Source organism: Macaca mulatta, chromosome 20 (genome assembly GCF_049350105.2).
Source record: "Macaca mulatta isolate MMU2019108-1 chromosome 20, T2T-MMU8v2.0, whole genome shotgun sequence".
In the NCBI taxonomy this organism is placed as follows: Eukaryota; Metazoa; Chordata; class Mammalia; order Primates; family Cercopithecidae; genus Macaca; species Macaca mulatta.
Window position 1 is genome coordinate 42,566,853 of NC_133425.1, and position 18,180 is coordinate 42,585,032.

At 37.5% G+C, this 18,180-nt stretch overlaps 1 protein-coding gene across 7 annotated transcripts in view; it reads right to left on the reverse strand.

The window, feature by feature from the left end:
• Positions 1 to 18,180, reverse strand: part of NETO2 (neuropilin and tolloid like 2) — a 63,008-nt gene that overhangs the window by 43,200 nt on the left and 1,628 nt on the right. For 6 of the 7 annotated variants that reach the window (XM_015126058.3, XM_015126054.3, XM_015126053.3 and 3 more), the window contains 3 exon segments: positions 8,048 to 8,104; positions 5,281 to 5,421; positions 4,379 to 4,627 (listed from right to left, as the gene is read on the reverse strand). In XM_015126058.3, coding sequence (XP_014981544.1) covers positions 4,379 to 4,627; positions 5,281 to 5,421; positions 8,048 to 8,104 — 447 coding nt within the window. 7 annotated transcript variants of the gene reach the window in all.

Here is an 18,180-nt window from a genome sequence, read left to right on the forward strand (position 1 = left end):
CCACCGCACTTGGCCTGGAAAATCTATTTCAATTCACAATTTAATTGTGTACAACTAGAGACTCAATTCCTGTTAAAACTGTTGTCTTTAATTCCAGACACTTTAGGAAGTCATCAAATTACATATTTTAAAAAGAGGAAAAAAATTATTAGCTTATGTAGAATATATTTTAGCAACTGTTCTTTTTGAACTTTATAAACAAAACTTGTCCTTGCTAAAAGAGGACAACAGACGTTTCGGCTCTTTTGCAGAGAAATGTCAAAGAGAAATTGAAATCTTAAACAGCATGGCGGAGGGGAATCACAGGAACTGTCTGGCAAATTAATCAGAACTAGTTCACATGTATTCCAGAAATCTAGGATATTGTCATTATCACATTAAAATGTCCATAATTATCCCAGTTACATCCAGGAACTAACAACCCATTAAGAGCCTCTGCCTCAGTAAATATCACCAATAGCTTAGAGAATTTCATTAAAAAAATACGAACTTCTCACCATTGTTAATAGGTTTCTTCCAGAATTACCAACTCCTAGACAAAACTTATTTTATTAACATGACTTGAAATAACATCAGACAGAGATATATTTAGCTAATTATGCATTGCCTATTTATTTTGACATGTGTTGGCTTTCTCTTTTAGTGATAAAATTGTGGACTTCTCATCCACATTTTTTTTTTAATAAGGCTTTTCTTCAATGTGACCTCACCCACATTATAAAGGTGACATGAGAAGAGCAGGAAGTATTGCCTAGTGAATTGCAATCTAGTCCTGGATTTGCCATTCTATGAACTAAGAAAATCACTTAATCTCTGACTCAGTTTCCTCATCTGTAAAATATTATATAATCCTGATATTACTGTCATTAGCACAAAATTAAATATAATGTCTATCAAAACTGTGAAGCACTATAAAATGCAAATGAAAGGTGATAAACTCTAGAAATCCTAAGCATTTTGTTATACTTTGTCTATATTTTAACTATAGGCCATTTAAAGTTGCTCTCATGATCTATAACATGAATAGAGGAAAAAGAGCTACTTGACTCCAAAGTAAGTATCTTTACATATGAAGTTGGCTGATTTTGTTTTTAAATACTTAAAAACACTATTCAAATAAGTGTATTCTTGGATGTCTTTTTCTGTCAAGTAGTCTAAACTTATGTACAGTCATCATCTATTGTGTCTTCATGACACTAATGTTTCAACTACTTCAGTCAGTTGATTTAGTTAATAAAAATAAAACACCTAACCAATTTAATCCAATCAGTCATTTTGATATAAACTATTGGTTCTCAAACTCCTGTGGACTATTTCACAAGGCAGGGTATCCTGTGTATCTTTCTTTTCCCTGCCACTGTGAAAAAACAGCTTACTAGCTACTAGTTTTTTTTTGAGACAGATTCTTGCTCTGTTGCCCAGGCTGGAGTACAGTGGTATAATCTTGGCTCTCTGCAACCTCCACCTCCCAAGTTCAAGCGATTCTCCTGCCTCAGCCTCCCAAGTGGGTGGGATTACAGACATGCACCACCACACCCAGCTAATTGTATTTTTAATAGAGATGGGATTTTGCCATGTTGGCCAGGCTGGCCTCAAATTCCTGACCTCATGTGATCCACCCACCTCAGCCTCTCAAAGTGCTGGGATTACAGATGTAAGCCACCACACCCGGCCACTACTACTTTTTAATTGTGGTAGATTATACATAACATAAAATTCATAATGTTGCTCTTTTTTAAGAGACAGGGTGTTGCTCTGTCACCCAGGCTGGAGTGCAGTGGTGCAATCATAGCTCACTATAACTTCGAACTTCTGGGCTCAAGCAATCCTCCAGCCTCAGCCTCCTGAGTAGCTGGGATGACAAGTGTGCACCACACGCCTGGCTCCACCATTTTTAAGTTTACAATTCAGTGGCATTAAGCATATTTACAATGTTGTACAACCATCACCATTTTTTTATTTTCAGAATTTTTAATCATCCCAAGCTGAAAGTCTACACCCATTAAACATTAAATCCCCTTCCCCCACAAACCCTGATAACCATTCCACTTTCTGTTTCAATGAATGTTACTACTTTAGATACCGTATATAAATGGAGTCATATTTGTGTTTTTGCTTCTGGCTTATCTTATTTAGCATAATGTTTCAAGGTTCATCCATGTTGTGGCATGTATTAGAATTTACTCAAATGAATTAACTCATGTCCACACAAAAACCTGCACATGAATAGCAGCTTTATTCATAATTGCTAAAATGTGGAAGCAACCAAGATGTCCTTCAGTAGAATGGATACACAACCCATGGTACATCTAGACAATGAAGTATTATTTGGTGTGAAAAATGAGCTATCAAGCCACAAAAAGACATGGAGGAAACTTATATGCATACTGCTAACTGGAAAAGGCTCCATACTGTATGATTCCAGTTACATGACATTCTGGAAATACCAAGACTAGGGAGATACTGAAGAGAACAGCGATTGCCAATGGTTTGGGGAAAGGGAAGGATGAAGAGGCAGAGTACGGGGGACTGTTAGGGCAGTGGGACTGTCCTGTATGGTTCTGTAAGGGCGGATACATGTCATCATGCATTTGTCAAAACCCACAGAGCACACCCTACCGCGAGTGAACCCTAATGTCAACTATAGACTAAAGGCTTTGGGTAATAATGATGCATGGATGTTGGCTCATCATTGGTAACAAATGCACCACTCTCATGAAAGATGCCGATGGAAAGGGAGGCAGGAGGTTTATGGTGACTCTACTTCCTGTGTAATTTTGATGGGAACCTAAAACTGTTCTAAAAAATAAAGTCTATTAGACAAATTTTACTTTTTGGAAATATCCTTTTGGCACTGAGCAAATAAATACTTGTTTGGCTATGGGGATTACAGAAAACAAATTTAAAAAGAGCAGATATATACTGAAGCAAACCTTAAAATTTCCTACATGAGTACTGACAGGGAAAAAAAAGGTTGTTTATGTTTTTCAGGCAAAAAAGCAGATAATAAAGTTATATGTGTACCATAATCCCAATCTTGTATAACAAACAAAAGAAACAGATACAGAAAAACACTGGAAGGGATATACACCAAATTGTTAACACTGATTTCATATACAGGGTGGAAGAATTATGGATATTTTCTTTTCATTTCAATGTTTTAATTTTTTCCAATTAAATTTCTTGCATGAAAAATAAATAAAAGCAAAAAGATCATACAGTTGTTTTAGTGTTATTTTTTCATATCGTTAGTGTGTAAGCTTGGTGAAGACAGGAACAGTAACTTGCACATCTCTGTGTTTCTACATTAGGGATATGTACGTGCCATAATGGACAGGGCTTTACAGTTCTCAGAGTGTTCTCACCTACTGTGAGGCAGGTAACAAGGTGGAGGAGGCTGATGGTACAGTAGCCCCCCAGTATACACACACTAGAATCCCCATAACCTGTGAGTAGTAGGGTGCATATATATATATGTGTGTGTGTGTGTGTATATATACATATATAGTTTTTAAAAAGAGTAAATATTACAAGGTAAAAGATGCCATTAGGTTAAGGATCTTGAAAAGAGTAGAAAGAGCTGTGAAGAGGGAGGCTGAGACTGAAGTGATGTGGCCACAGCCCAGCAAGGCTGGGGCACCCACTGGAGGCTGGAAGAAGCAAAGACCAGATTCTCCCCCAGGTTCCTAAAGGGAATGAGGCCCTGTGTAATTTTGGACTTCTGGTCTCCCCAAATGCAAGAAAATCAGTTTCTGCTGTTTTAAGTGGCCAAATTTGAGGTAATTAGTTATGGCAGCATCAGTAAACTAATACAGCAGGCATTCCCATTTTACTAATGGCAAATCTCAGGCATAATTCTGTGCTTAATAGTCTCATAGCTATTAGGAGGCAGAGAAAGAATTCAAACTCAGATTTTTGACATCCAAGTGCAGAGCAGTGTTCTTTCTATTGCTCAATATATTCTAGAGTATTTATTCAGTTGAGTGGTTAATTATAACAGCTAAATGAGAAAAATCATACAAAACAATTTTTGTGGAAATTCTGAAAACAAGACAATTTGTTGAATTATTTTTAAAACTGTATTCATTTTTAAATATATTTCAAATGTTAGCCTGAGCATGTGCTGTAAGACAGAAAAAAATCTAAGAAAATGTGGCACCATCTCTGATATGCTTCAAATTTCAAGTGATACGTTTCTATGTCCAATTTCCATTAACTTCTTATTTGTTCATGGACTAATTTCCCTTTGACTTTGCTAATTTATTTAAAATCTTGACTTGATTAACTTGACCAAATTAATCTCTTTTCTAACCTTAAGATTCTAAAATCAGAGTTAGAGTGAGATGCCCAACCACTTAAAAGATAACTTATTCTTTACCTGGAATAAATGAGTATTTTGCTCGAAATCCCAGTCCTTCAAGCTCTTCATCAGAACTAAACTTAATCCACATGAATCTCCCTGTTGATCTAATTAATGGAGGGCTTTTCACACCACAGTAACGATCTATAAGAGGAGAGAAACCAAATGGCCCATCTCGAACTTCCAAGTGATCAAACCGACACTCAAATGATGGTTCTATATAATAATGTTCATCAAAGGTCAACTCTATTCTTTGACGTGGAGCAGCTAGAAAATAAGAGTAAGCAAATCAGGGCAACACAAACAAGAAAAAATATAAATGTATTGACACAAATGAGAAAAGCAGAACAACTGTTCTGCTAACTGCTTCATAGACAAAGGTTTTAGTGAGAATTGCTATACAAGTCATGATAAATGTTGTATCTTACAATAAAAATAATGCTACTCTGTAGAAGTATAGTAATCTTTTCCTTTGGCACATGCTATCTACTAAATTAAATATTTTTGAGTGATTCAAACTGAAGAGTCAAGAAGCTAATACTTACTTAGTTCAAGATACAATGTACCACAATACACAGAAAAATAAACAGAAGAAATGAAAGGAACTCACTTATGTGGACATAAATTTGAATTAAGCCTTATAAGGGATGCCAGTAAGTTTAAGTTTCTTATCAAAGAAGTTTTTCATATATACTAATGTACCTAGTTGAATTATACTTTGGGAGATTCAAACTTTCCCTAACATTTCTGCTAGTATCTTGTAAATGTATTCGATATGCAGAAATACTTATCATTACTATAGTTTAATTCAAATACATGTTTAAATCTCATTCAAACTGGTTTACATAGGTCATTTTACCAACATATTTAGTTTTACAATAAAGTAAAAATTAATCCAAGAAAATAAATTGGTCAAATACCTTCCAAAATGTAGATACACTCCTTGTTTGGTGGATATGAGTTAGGATAATTTGGTGAAGCGAAATGACCTCCATTGCTGGTTCGAACCCAAATGCCACACTGGGTTGCAGGAATGTGCTTGATTCCAATATTTTGTCCATCTTAGGGAAAAACGGCATTTAAAACACTCGTTACAGCAAAAGAGAATCATTTTTATTTTTCCCCACCAGTTTCCAAACAACTGCTCACTCTATGCTACATATGTAAAATTTTGTAAGAACCACTGTCAAATTTAGCACAATAAATTGAGTATAGAAGTGAAAGATAGGAAGGGAAAACTTGCTGGGAGAGGACAAGTTTGCCGTGTAAAATAACGGAAATAAAGGGCTTATACGCACTTAACAAAGGGCAAAACCGTATGGGGGAACCTGCTAAGTCAGTAAGATGCAATACAATTCAGTTCTAACCTAAAAATGAAGGTATCCCAGGAAATGATCTCTGAGATGGGGCCCTCATACTTAGATTAACACAACAGTGAAAGAAGATTCAAAGGTTACACAGGGATTTTAGTTGAAGATTGTAGACTAAACACATGCACTTAGCTCTGCTCCTTCCTCAAACTCCACTTAAACAACAATAAAAGCATTTTTAAAAGGATATAAACTCTTAAATACAAAGGGGTAGATATAGCAGTAACAACTGGCTGTACCAGGAAGTTGGGTGGGGGGGGGTGGTGAGTGAAACTGGGCTTTTTAAAAACACAAGGCTAGTTAAAAGTTTGTTTAGAATGAGTTGGATTTTCAGTACCCTTTCCTCCTCCACAAATCTAGCAGCTCTACAACCACATCAGAACACTAAAGGTGATTTCTTTGGAGAAGGTAAAACAGGGTTACTGGACTAGGGGACACCAGGCACAGCTGAGAAGGAAAACAGGGAGATGAGTGAATGTTAGCATATGTTCCAGCCTTCATTTCCTGCTGAACTCCCACAAAGGCCTCCTGATCAGATATTGAGCCTTTAAGCAGGAAAAGAAAAGATTCTTCTCTGTGAATCGAAACAGCCCCTAGGAAAGGCTTGATGCAGACGCAGGAGTTCCCCAATGTCAGATCTGTCAACAGTAAGAGCAGCCAGTAACTGATCCTTGCCCACACCTGCAGACAGTTAATGATCAGTTTTTAGTGTCCCTCTTAAAATATGAGCCCTCAAGGATCACCAGACATTGGAGGAAAATCACTAACATAAATAAATAAATAATTAATTAAAAAAAAAACTGGAGAAAAGCAACTCTGAGAAGATAAAGACTATGCAAGAAAAATATTTAAACACCACCACCACCACCACAAAATAATCATTTAATATCCTGAGAAAGAAAAGCAAGTAAATCCACAAGACAAAAACAAAGTGTACAAACAGAATATTATATTCAGAAAACAGAACCAAAAAAAGCTTCCAAAGACAGAAGAAATGAAAAAATCAGCAGAATGTTCAGAGCAGAGTTCAGAGCAGAGTTCAGCAAACTATGACCCTGTTCCAAACATAACCTGGAGCCTGCTGTAAATAAAGTTTTACTGGAATATACCCATGCCCATCATTTGTGTGCTTTTGTTCCAGGACAGAAGAGTCAAGGAATTCGAAGAGTTGCTTCAGAGACTGTAGGGCCTACAGTGCCTTAAATACTTTCGATCTGATCCACAGAAAAAGTGTTCTAACTCCTGGTTTAGAGGTAAAGTTGAGGAAGTCTCAGAGAATGTGGAGCAAAAAGATGGAAAGCAGAAGAGCTAGAAACAAAAACCAAGAGGGTCATAACCAAGTAAAATAATAGAATTCCTGAAAAGGCAGAAGAGAGAAAACGGAGGAAAGGGAATTTTAAAAATTAAAACAGAAAAAAAAAAAAAAAAGAAAACTTCCTAAAGACAAAATTCAGCGGAATGAGTGACTTAATGTAAATCCTGAATACTGAGTTAACTGGAATTATGACAGAACTGTGTTGAGAAGGGTGGTACAAATGCAAGGTACAAGAACACTCATATATGGATGGAGTGGACAGTAGGTGCGTGAAAGAGCTAAATTCTTATCTTCCATGGTGAAAAATCATTATCTAATTTCTAAAACTGAAATAACCAAGTAGCAATACAGCATGTTATTTAGAGAAAGGAAGGGAAATACCAAAAGAATCAGCTAAGAGTGATTATTTCCATGGAGCAGGAAGTTAAGTAGGGCAAGATGGGGAACTCATTTTTGCTAACTAACTTTTTAGGAATGCTTTGATTTTTATCATGTGTATGTATTACTTAGATGAAAATAAAAAACAAACAAGGTTACACTGGAAATGTACTAAATTCAGACATAAAAATCTGGCTCAAAAAAAACAATCACACTAGCTAATCATCAATCATAAATCAAGACAAAAGAACAGGACCAAAGGACTTTGAGTAAGATATTAATTGAAGTGTTTTATTTGTTTAAATTAGAAAAAGGGACTTTTATTTTTGCTTAGTGATAAAATATAAATCTCATTTAATTTTTGGACATAATACACAGTATGCTAGGAGCTACTAGTGATGTCAATTTTTAAAATTTATCAGGGCAAGACTTTATGCTGACAATTTACTCTAGTTAACTGCAGCTAAACCCAGTAAAATTGAGGCTGATGGGTTGACAGAAAGCCTTAGGTCACTGGAACACCCCAAAGGGATTATGGAAATAGTACCCAAAAGTTGCAATCCTTTCAAATAAGCCATTCCATTGTCTTAAACATGCAGTAAGTCACCAATGTAAGTACTTTACCTTGGGTTTTTTGGGCCACAGCAATCCCTTCCACTACCAGTACTGTTATTAACAACACTAGAGAAATAACAGAGAAGAAAAGTTATGAAATTGAATCTATACTACATTTTACTAAGTCAATAAAGAAAATCAGATGACAAAAAAAGATGAACTAAAATCACTATTTATTAGTAAAATTCACTATCAAGATTTTTAAGCATTAAATGTAATGCTCTGATTTGCTACCTAACCCTTAAGATAACCCAAGAAAAGACAAGTGGTTTTGTACTCATTTATACAAGCATTTAATAATACATGGCATTTAAAGCATTTTTCAACTTAATAGCTTTAAAAAAAAACACTTAGTTTTTGCAACAGACCTTGCTCATCCTAACTATTCCTCTATTTACTGTAGTCCATCTCAAAGTTTACATGCAGTATAGCTGGCTCTGCAACGTGCTATGGCAGCGAAAGTTCAATTAGATTATATCTGCTTTCTGAGAACATTCATAATCAAGACACAAGTAAGGGGGCAGCAGTCTCCTAGAAATCAATTCAAACTGTCTTATCATCTTGCAGTACTATGCTGTCCTCTGTGCTACAAAGGCTAGCCGTATTTAACACTGAAGCTTTTTTTCCATGTTGAACATTTCTGAGACCCAATCAACAACATACTGAATTGTTTTGTGTATGTGGTTTGAAGATTTAAAGAAACAGTTTTATGGGTGGTACACTCTCCCTTTCAATGGAAACCACACTGCCAGTCTGTGCTGAACTACTGCTGGAGTTATTCATTCAGTGAATAGGCACTTACAGAGTATCCACTGAAGAGTGGGCACCAAGGATGCACAGGTGTGGAGAGACAAACAGAGCAAAATGGTTAAGAGTGTGGACTTAAGGAGTTTCATGAATCTAGGCTAGGGTTCAAGTTTTGCCTTCTACCAGCTGTGAGGCCTTTCCAGCTCAGTTTACTTATTTGTAAAATGCAGATGACGTATAAATAGGTCAACCTCATTGGTGGCTGTGAAGATTAAATGAGAGAATGTGTATAGTACTTTTATGTGCCAGGCATTCTGCTAAATAAACGATGGAGATTAGGACAAACCAGCATCCACAAGGAATCAATGTATTGTTGAATCTACAATACAAGGTGAAATGGAGTTTAACAGGAGATATGCAGAAGGCATAACGGAAGCAGAGGGTCCATTCTGCTGGGGGTTAAGGGAAATAGAATGAGGAAAACTCCCAAAAAAGAAGGCATACTCTGGTTGGACCTTATAGTACTTGAGCCCAGGAGAAGGAGAAAGAAACAGCTTAAATAAGAACATGGAGGGCAGGGTGCGGTGGCTCATGCCTGCAAATCCCAACACCTTGGGAGGCTGAAGCGAGAGGACTGCTTGAGCCCAGGAGTTCCAGAGGCCCTGTGTCTATGAAAAAAAAAAAAAAATCAGCCAGGCATGGTGGCACGTGCCTATACTCCCAGCCACTTGGGTAGCTGAGGCAGGAGGATCACTAGTGCCCAGAAGTTAGAGGCTGCAGTGAGCCATGATTGTGTCACTGCACTACTGCCTGGGTGAAAGTGTGAGACCATGCCTCAATAAAATAAAATAAAATAAAATAAAATAAAATAAAATAAAATAAAATAAAAACATTGAGGCATGAGCTCTAACCTACAGCAGGTTTTGGGGAACTCTGAGTAATACAGTGTGGTTGGCAAGTGGAAGGCTACAGCGGTATAGTAGGTTAGAGAAAAGTTGGGTGAGATCTGATTGTAACAAGTTTTGAATGGCATGCTAAAAAGTTTGGACTTCTAACTATAATGAGAAGCCCTTGTAGGTTTTTAAACAGGTGTACGGCGTTATCACTTCTGTGTTTTAGACCAATAATCCTAATGGTTGTGTGGAGTCTACACTTTTAATGAGAAGAGAGAAGACCATTGGGAAGGAAAGGTGATCATGTTTGCATTACCATCTTTGAAGCAGAGTGGTGGCAGTGGAAAGGGAAAGGAGGAGAAACTAATGACATGGTTCAGATGTACAGTCAAGTGCAACTTACAGGACGAGAGAGGTGAGGGAGGTGGAGGCACTGGAGTCTGCTAGTGCAAGTGGTTAGTAGACAGTTACCACTGTTCACTCAATAGCATGTACTGGGTGTCTACTACCAAAGTCACCAATGTAGAAATGGTTAAGAGGTAGCTCTTGTTATTCAGTTCACATCTTAAAATCTAATTATTTGACCTCTTCATCCTTGGTTTCTGGCATCCTTCCTGACCTCTGTGTCTCCTCTGTCTTTTCTCAATAACATTAATTTCCCCTTTCCCTTTCTTTGGTTGACGGTAGTGTTGAAGATCTCACGTTATGCTGAGATCTTTAACTCTTCACATCTCTACACTGGATCTGATTAGAAGAATGGAGTTGTGAAACATTTTTTTAAAACAGAAGATTTATGACCAAAAAGAAAAGTCAGGTAATAGTAGGTATTTGATAATTCAGCAAATAACCCAACCATTTGTATCAATTTATCTCATTAGAAGACACTATCTCCCCATATCATTCAGATCATACACCACTGGTCAATATTTCGTGCTCAGTATACCGTTCCTCCTTAATCACAGGTGTAACTATTTACCAGTTTGACATTTACAAATCTATCTATAAGCAAATAACCACACAAAGCCAGCAGACAGGGCATGTAAGAGGCCAATAAACTGAAGGCAAGACAGCAATGGCAACTATGGCAAAGGGATGAACTGTGGCAGCACAATTATGGTATACAATGACCAATAAAAATGTGCCTGTATAAAATAACTGCTTTATGAAATTTGCACAGAATACACAAGCAAGATAGAACAATCATACTTAAAATAAAGTTGCAAGGCCAAATAGCCTATTATATTCTTTTCCACTTTATTTAGAGGGCTGTGCAGTTTTCTTTTTTTCTCAAGTAATTACTAGCTATTCACAACTCAATCGACCAAATGAGCTGAGCCACTAAATATAAAAACGACGTATAAAGAATAGGGCGAATCTGCACAGCAATTAGGGATAGAAAGATTTACTGATACAGTTTTTGGTAATACAGTTGTGACTATTAATCCATTCTAAATTCTGTATCATTATAAACACAGTTTCCTGAGTTGTATAACAAGGTCTTTGTATACTGCTTGAGTTATAACCAGGCTGAGATATTAAAACAAATTCCCATTAATGCTAAACCCTGCCATTATTTAGCACATGAAGCAGTTCTGTAGTTCTTTGTTCTGTCTTTATTCCCAATCTAGGTGCCACTGTTCCCTCTTACCAAAAGGATCAATAATATCTCAAATACAGGAATACCTCAGACTTTGAATTCAATGATAATGTATATAGGAAGGCACTAATTCTATAAGGCAGAAATCTACACAAAAATAAAAATTCTAAACTCTTTAATCTGCAATTTGATTGTACAGAGAACTGCTTGTGATTTGATGCTTGAGAAAGGTAGTGCCCACCATTTATGACATTACTCCTGGTTCGAGAGTTGAATTTACTCTTATAATGACCTGTGTACAGATCTGACCTAAAATGAAGTCACTCAGATGATAAAGATAGGTGCTATTCAGGCTGTTAAACAATCCTCAAAGCCACTCCCTTTATTCCTCCTCTTTTTACCCTGAATCACTGTCATTTTAGCTCTAAGCAGAGAATCCTGTTCCTAGGCCTTCCAGTTTTAAGGCCTACTTTCCACTGTTAAAAAAAAAAAAAAAATCAAAGTCACATTTATTCTTTTCACTATTACTTAATAGTGGCAATTCTAGTGAATGCAATAAATACTGGAAAGAAGACAAAATTATTATTTATAGATTTCAATGTTATTGAAAATCTAAAAACCTCAAGAGAATTACTTGAAATATTATTACAGCTATTGAGGGAAGAAAGTAAAACTAAAATAAATAACAAATATACTGAATAAAACGGAGCAGTAACATGTTTCTGAGTAGTAAAATAATGCTGCAATGAGTCTTTCCAATAGGCCACACATTTAATAGTGGGTCCTGTTTTTTGCCTTAACAAAATGTTTCTGATGCTCATCTTGAAGACTTTGTTATACTGGCCAAAGAAAATTTAGAAATCACATAAAATAAATAAAAACAATATATGATATAGTTATTGTAAAGCTACAGTATTTTAAAAATGTAGCAATGACATAGGAAGAAACAGATGATCTGTTAAACACATGCAGCAACCTATTGTCTAACAGGTAGTGATTCACTTCCTGGTGGCAATGGACCAAATAGACGAGGTCCTTATTCTCCAGCACCTTATAGATAAGAAAATGGGAAAAAAATAAAAGCTCAGAAATAGATATATATCTCCAAGAATTAATTTTTATTTATTGATTGATTGACACGGAGTCTCACTCTGTCACCTAGGCTGGAGTGCAGTGGCGTGATTTTGGCTCACTCAATCTCCGCCTCTGGGTTCAAGCAATTCTTGTGCCTCAGTTTCTTGAGTAGCTGGGACTACAGGCATGCGCCACCACAGCCAGCTCATTCTTTCTATTTTAGTAGAGACGGGGATTCACTGTGTTGGCCAGGCTGATCTCAAACTCCTGGCCTCAAGTGATCTGCTCGCCTCAGCCTCCCAAAGTGCTGAGATTACAGGCGTGAGTCACCACACCCAGCCCCAAGAATTTATTATGATATACACGGTATTTGAAATCCTTGGTGAAAGGATGGATTTAATAAGTGGTTCTGGGATAACATATTAATTCCTTGAAATAAAAATAGATCTCACCTTCAAGCTAAAAACAAAAAATAAATACTAAATTGGAAAAGAAAAGGTGAATTATGTATATACTTTGGGGTGAAGAGCACCTTCATTTACTCACGACAGACACATAAATAAAAACTAATAATAACTGGGGGAAAAAAGACTAGACCATCATTAAAAACGTGCCAAAACCCAAAAACTTCAGCCTTACAAACACACACACACAAACACATATATATATATACACACACTCGTATATACAGATTCTAGTATTGGTCAGGCTATAGGAAGCTGACATACTCATATAATGCCACCGGATTGTAAATTGACACAACTTTTTGGAGGTTAATCTGGTAGTATATATTAAGGCTCAAAAATGTGCAAATCCCATCAGCATTTCTACTTCCAGGTATGGGAACTGAATCACTGTGATCGTGGTCCTCAAAATTTAATGTGCATCATAATCACCTTGGGTTTATTAACTCACAGATGGGAGTACTTTCAGAGACTCTGATCCAGTGGGTCTGAGGCAGGGCTTGATAATCTGCTTTTTTAACAAATTCTCTAGTGATACAGAAGCTGCTGGAGCTGGGACCACACTGTGAGAACCACTGCAACAGGAGCGTGGCAGATTACTGAAAGCAACAGCCAGAGGTGGCCTTTTCCCTCCTTTGGTAGTGGCAGGAGACATGTTTGGACCAATATGGATTGGGCAGGGCAGGGGTGGGCAAAAAGGGGTTGAGTCGATTTTGGAAACGTTGAACTTGAGGTGAATGCTCTACTAGCTATTCTTATGAGGGCTCTAACAAATACTTCTTGTTTCTGAACATCTGCACTTGCCAGGGACCTTGGACCTCTTTGCTTCCATGAAAGTACACTGTCTAAAACCTGCTTTCTCCAGGAACCCTTTCCAGATTAATTTCACTTGACAGCATTCAGACTTTTCACTTCTGATCATTCAACAGCTCTCCATCTCTGTTTTTTATTTTTTTTGTTCTTATACTGATTACGCACACTTCTATGTTAGCATTAGGTCTGGCATGAGTAACATAAATACCTAAACTAACAGTTTAAAACAGGATAGAAACACATCGCTCTGTCATATGAAGAAGCTGGACATAGGGAGTCAGGTGTCAGAATGAAGGCTCTATCAATACCAGGACCTGGGTTCCTTCTGTCTCATTACCCAGCTGTGAGAGGCTCATTTCCAAGGTCACCCTGTGGTCCAGTATGAGGCTGGAGTGCCAGCTATTCTATCTTCACTATAGCTCCCATGTCTGCATTTTAGTCAGCAAGAATGATGACTTGATAAAGGGCATTCCCCCTTTCTTTAAAAACACTTGCGCAGGGCCAGGTGCAGTGGCTCACGCCTGTAATCCCAGCACTTTGTGAGGCTGAGGTGGGCGGATCACGAGGTCAGGAGTTCAAGACTAGCCTGACCAATATGGTGAAACCCTGTTTCTACTAAAAATACAAATATTAGCCAGGCATGGTGGCATGCACCTGTAGTCCCAGCTGCTTGGGAGGCTGAGGCAGGAGAATCGCTTCAACTTGGGAGGCAGAGGTTGTGGTGAGCTGAGATCGTGCCACTGCACTCCAGCCTTGGTGACAGGGCAAGACGCCATCTCAAATAAAACAAAACAAAAACACTTGCCCATAATCTACAATGATTTCAAAATAAAAGTTTAAACAACAAAAATAACAATTCCCCTAAGTTGCACACATCATTTTTTACTTACATCTAACTGGCTAGACTTAGTCACATGGTCACCTAAACCAACAGGAAACTGGGAAATAGTCTTCATTTTGGGGAACTATGCACTCAGTTAAATTCAGAGAATTACTGACAGAGTTAAACGGATATTTGCAGACAACTGGAAGTTTCTGCCACAGTCCCTATAGTGTACTATATACACAGCAGGCAGTGATCTTTTCAAAATACAAATCAGATCACATCACAGCCTTGCTTAAAATCTTCCAGTAGAGTCCCATTATAGTTAGAACAAATCCATGCCCCTTACTCTGACTTTGGAGGTCCTGTGTGACCTGGAGCCTGTGTGTCTCTCTGGCCTTCCGAGTACTCTCTACCAGAACACAAGCCTTCTTCCCATCACTTAAAACACATCAAGCTAATTCTTGCCTCAGGGACCAGCTGTGCCTTCGGCCTAGAATCTCCTTGGCTGATTCCTTCCTGTTGTTCAGGTCTTGTGAGGCTTTCCCAATTTCTAAATAAGCGCTACATTTTCTCCTTCGTTTTGCTTTATTTCACTATTATATTACCTGGTATTTTGAGGCTTGTTTGTTGTCTGTCTCTTCTTACTAGAAAGAAGGGCCTTGTCTGTCTGATTCACTGATGCATCTCCACAGCCTAAAAGACTGTCTGGCCTCAACAGTACTCAATACAGACACGATGAACACATGGGGGTGACTGAGCGTGACTCCAGTGTATCTTCTTTGTATCCGCAACACATAGCACAGTAACTGACAAGCACACATTTTGGATGAACAAACAGTAGCCACACATGTGACCTCGCTTTTTAAAATGTAAGCACAAAAAAATTTAAAATGTGGGAATGGGAAAAGAATTGAGATTCCCCCCCACCCTCCTGAGATACCCTGCCACCACTGTTATTTTCAAGGTGGCTCAATTTACCTTTGCTAGTAATTAAATGTGTCTCTTTCTACGTCTTCCTGTGTTAAGCAACTCAGTGGTAAACATAAGGCTTTTAAAATCCAACACAAGATGCTAGAACCACCTACCTGGTCTCTCTGCTCATTGCCATTTCCTATAATGACAGCAGAACAGAGTTCAATTAGAGTCCACATACTATTTGACATGGCAGTCACTTGTTTTTGATAAACTATGTTCCAAAGAACAAAAAAAGTACCCAAATTTAATTAAACTCAATCATACCTTACTAGTTAAGAACAAAGATGGATGGTGAACTTTGGGATTACTCCAGCCTACATATGCTAATCACATGCCAATCACTTTAGTAAGAAAGAGTAACTCTGTAGCAGAAGTGCTTTCTCTTTCCTGCAGAATGTGACAAACTCCTCCTCAGTGGAGCTGATCTGAGATGGCACTTTCGTAAGCTCTATTTTAATTACACATCAGTCCTCCTGACTGCACAGTGACTACCATCACCTTCTAACATGATCAGGTCATATTTGAAAGACTACTTGGTATCTTCTAGTACTGTAATTTCCAATGTTACTCCAGGCATATTTAAACCAACATGTCTTCACGTCATTTTCATTAGAAAGGATTGAACTTTCACATTACTATACCCTGTAATTTTGGAAGCAATATAACAAACACGTTGAAGTGTCAGTTCTTGGAGCCACCCTGGTGTTGGAGGTGATTGAGAGGGCAAGGCCTCCCACCAATCACAGCAACTCTGTTCTTTTCTGTTGTCCTTTTTGTTTTTTAGTGCTTCCTCACAAGAGTTCCTTTGAAGTTTGGAAACCACTGGATTAGACCTCTTAAGATGCTCCTTTCCAATTCAAAGATCATAGTAATTTGAATCTCCAGTGCCTCAAGCAGACGTATTTCTAAGTATCAATAATTATTCTATAGAAGCGTAAGTTGAAAAATGATAGGAGATCATGCTGGATGGGTGGTACTCCAAGAGAAGGAGGTAGTCTATTGTTTTAAAATTTCAGATAATGAACTTTATTTATAGTCTATCATTTTTCTATCTTTTCTAAAAAGGACTGAAAGTGGCTTTGATTTCAACTTGTTTTGTCATGCAGGGTTTTTCCTAAACAGTGATTTTAATTTCAAAATGAAAGATAAACCAGATTGCAGTTGAGGATTTACTACAACAAAACCATTATTTAATAAGAGTTTTCAGTTAACAGTGTTAAAACAGTTCTTCCCAAACCCTGGAAGGAAAAGTCAAAAAGTTGATTTTTAACAAGGCTTTAGTATTAAAGGACAAGTTTTTCAGTACCACACTTATTTCTGTATAACTAGTTTACGTTCTTGGGTGAGATGTAAGAATGAAAAACAGGAGTTAATACTTGTACCGTCTCAGACAAGATTTTTAAATACAGTGCCAAGGAATATTTTTGCTCTGTTACAACACAAATTTAACCAGTTTCTACAGCTTTAAAGATCGCTGAGTTGAATAGATTCTCTTGAAGCAAGTGTGCAGAATAAGAACAAAAATGGATTTATAATCGTCATGTAATATTTTCATGGGACTATAATGCTTAGTTAACCTTGACAGGTTAACTCAAATTCTGTGAGGCCTAGAGTGATCACAAACAGTTAAAAGTGAATTATTTAGTTTCCACAACACAGGAAACGTTTAAAAGCCTGGTAAGGTTATTCTTTTGTCTTAACGGCTGAAAGTAAAACAAGAATAATCAGTGGCATCTTAAAGAACTAAAATTACTTTCTACTTAAAATCTCACACACTCATTATGGCTGATTTATTTTAATAGAAACTGACCATAATATTCCAAACAAGGCGTCCGTGGGTAATGTCTACAATTATGTAAATGTTAAATAGCTGCTTCAGATAAGCACCTCTTTGATGTTGAAGCAATTCACTTTATAGGATAAAAGGAAAACTTCTTCATGCCTTGGGGCACACAATGAGTACTTAGTAATGGGAAAGCCCAGTATCTTTTTAAAAGGCAATTTTTAAAAATTAAAATATTGATTTTTAAATAGGTTATACATGTGTTTGGTTAAAAAAAAAATCAAGTGATACCAATGGGGGTGCAGTGAAACCAGTCTTCCCTTCATTCTTGTCTTTCAATCCCCTAGATTTCTGTATTAGAATCAACTACTGTTAACAATTTCTTGAATCTTTCCAGACCAGTTCTTGGCATTTATAAGTTAATACCACAGAAGACTTTAAAAATAGCTTGCTTTCTCTCTAGGAAGCCGCCACCAACAGCAGCAACAACAACAACAATAATTCAGCTTGAGCTTTAAAAATACTCCAGCATGTAAAAATAGCGTAGGCTGACTAACACTGAAAAAAGAAAAGCCAGACACTATATTGTTTTCACCGTAGCTCTGCCATCATCAGAATCCTTTCCTGAAAGGTGCAACACTCAACGCTTCACCACGACGGCCACAGAGGGCAGTGTGCACCCACGGCAAAGGCGAAGGCAGAAACGGTGCAAATCTCTTCACCATTGGAGGAGGCTCTACCAGCCTCTACCCTATCCAGCTCGATTTTAGCAAGTTCTGCAGGTAAAGTGGTGTGACAGATCTACGCGATTTCATCCGGGGGCTGCTCTCGGATGCACGGTCAGTAACATGCTGACAACCTTACCGTAGTGAGAGCGCAATCCGACAACGGCAGAAAATTCAGATAAGCAGCACGATCAGAAATCCTAGCGTGCATACGATTTATCACGAAAGAGTAAAACAAAACATTC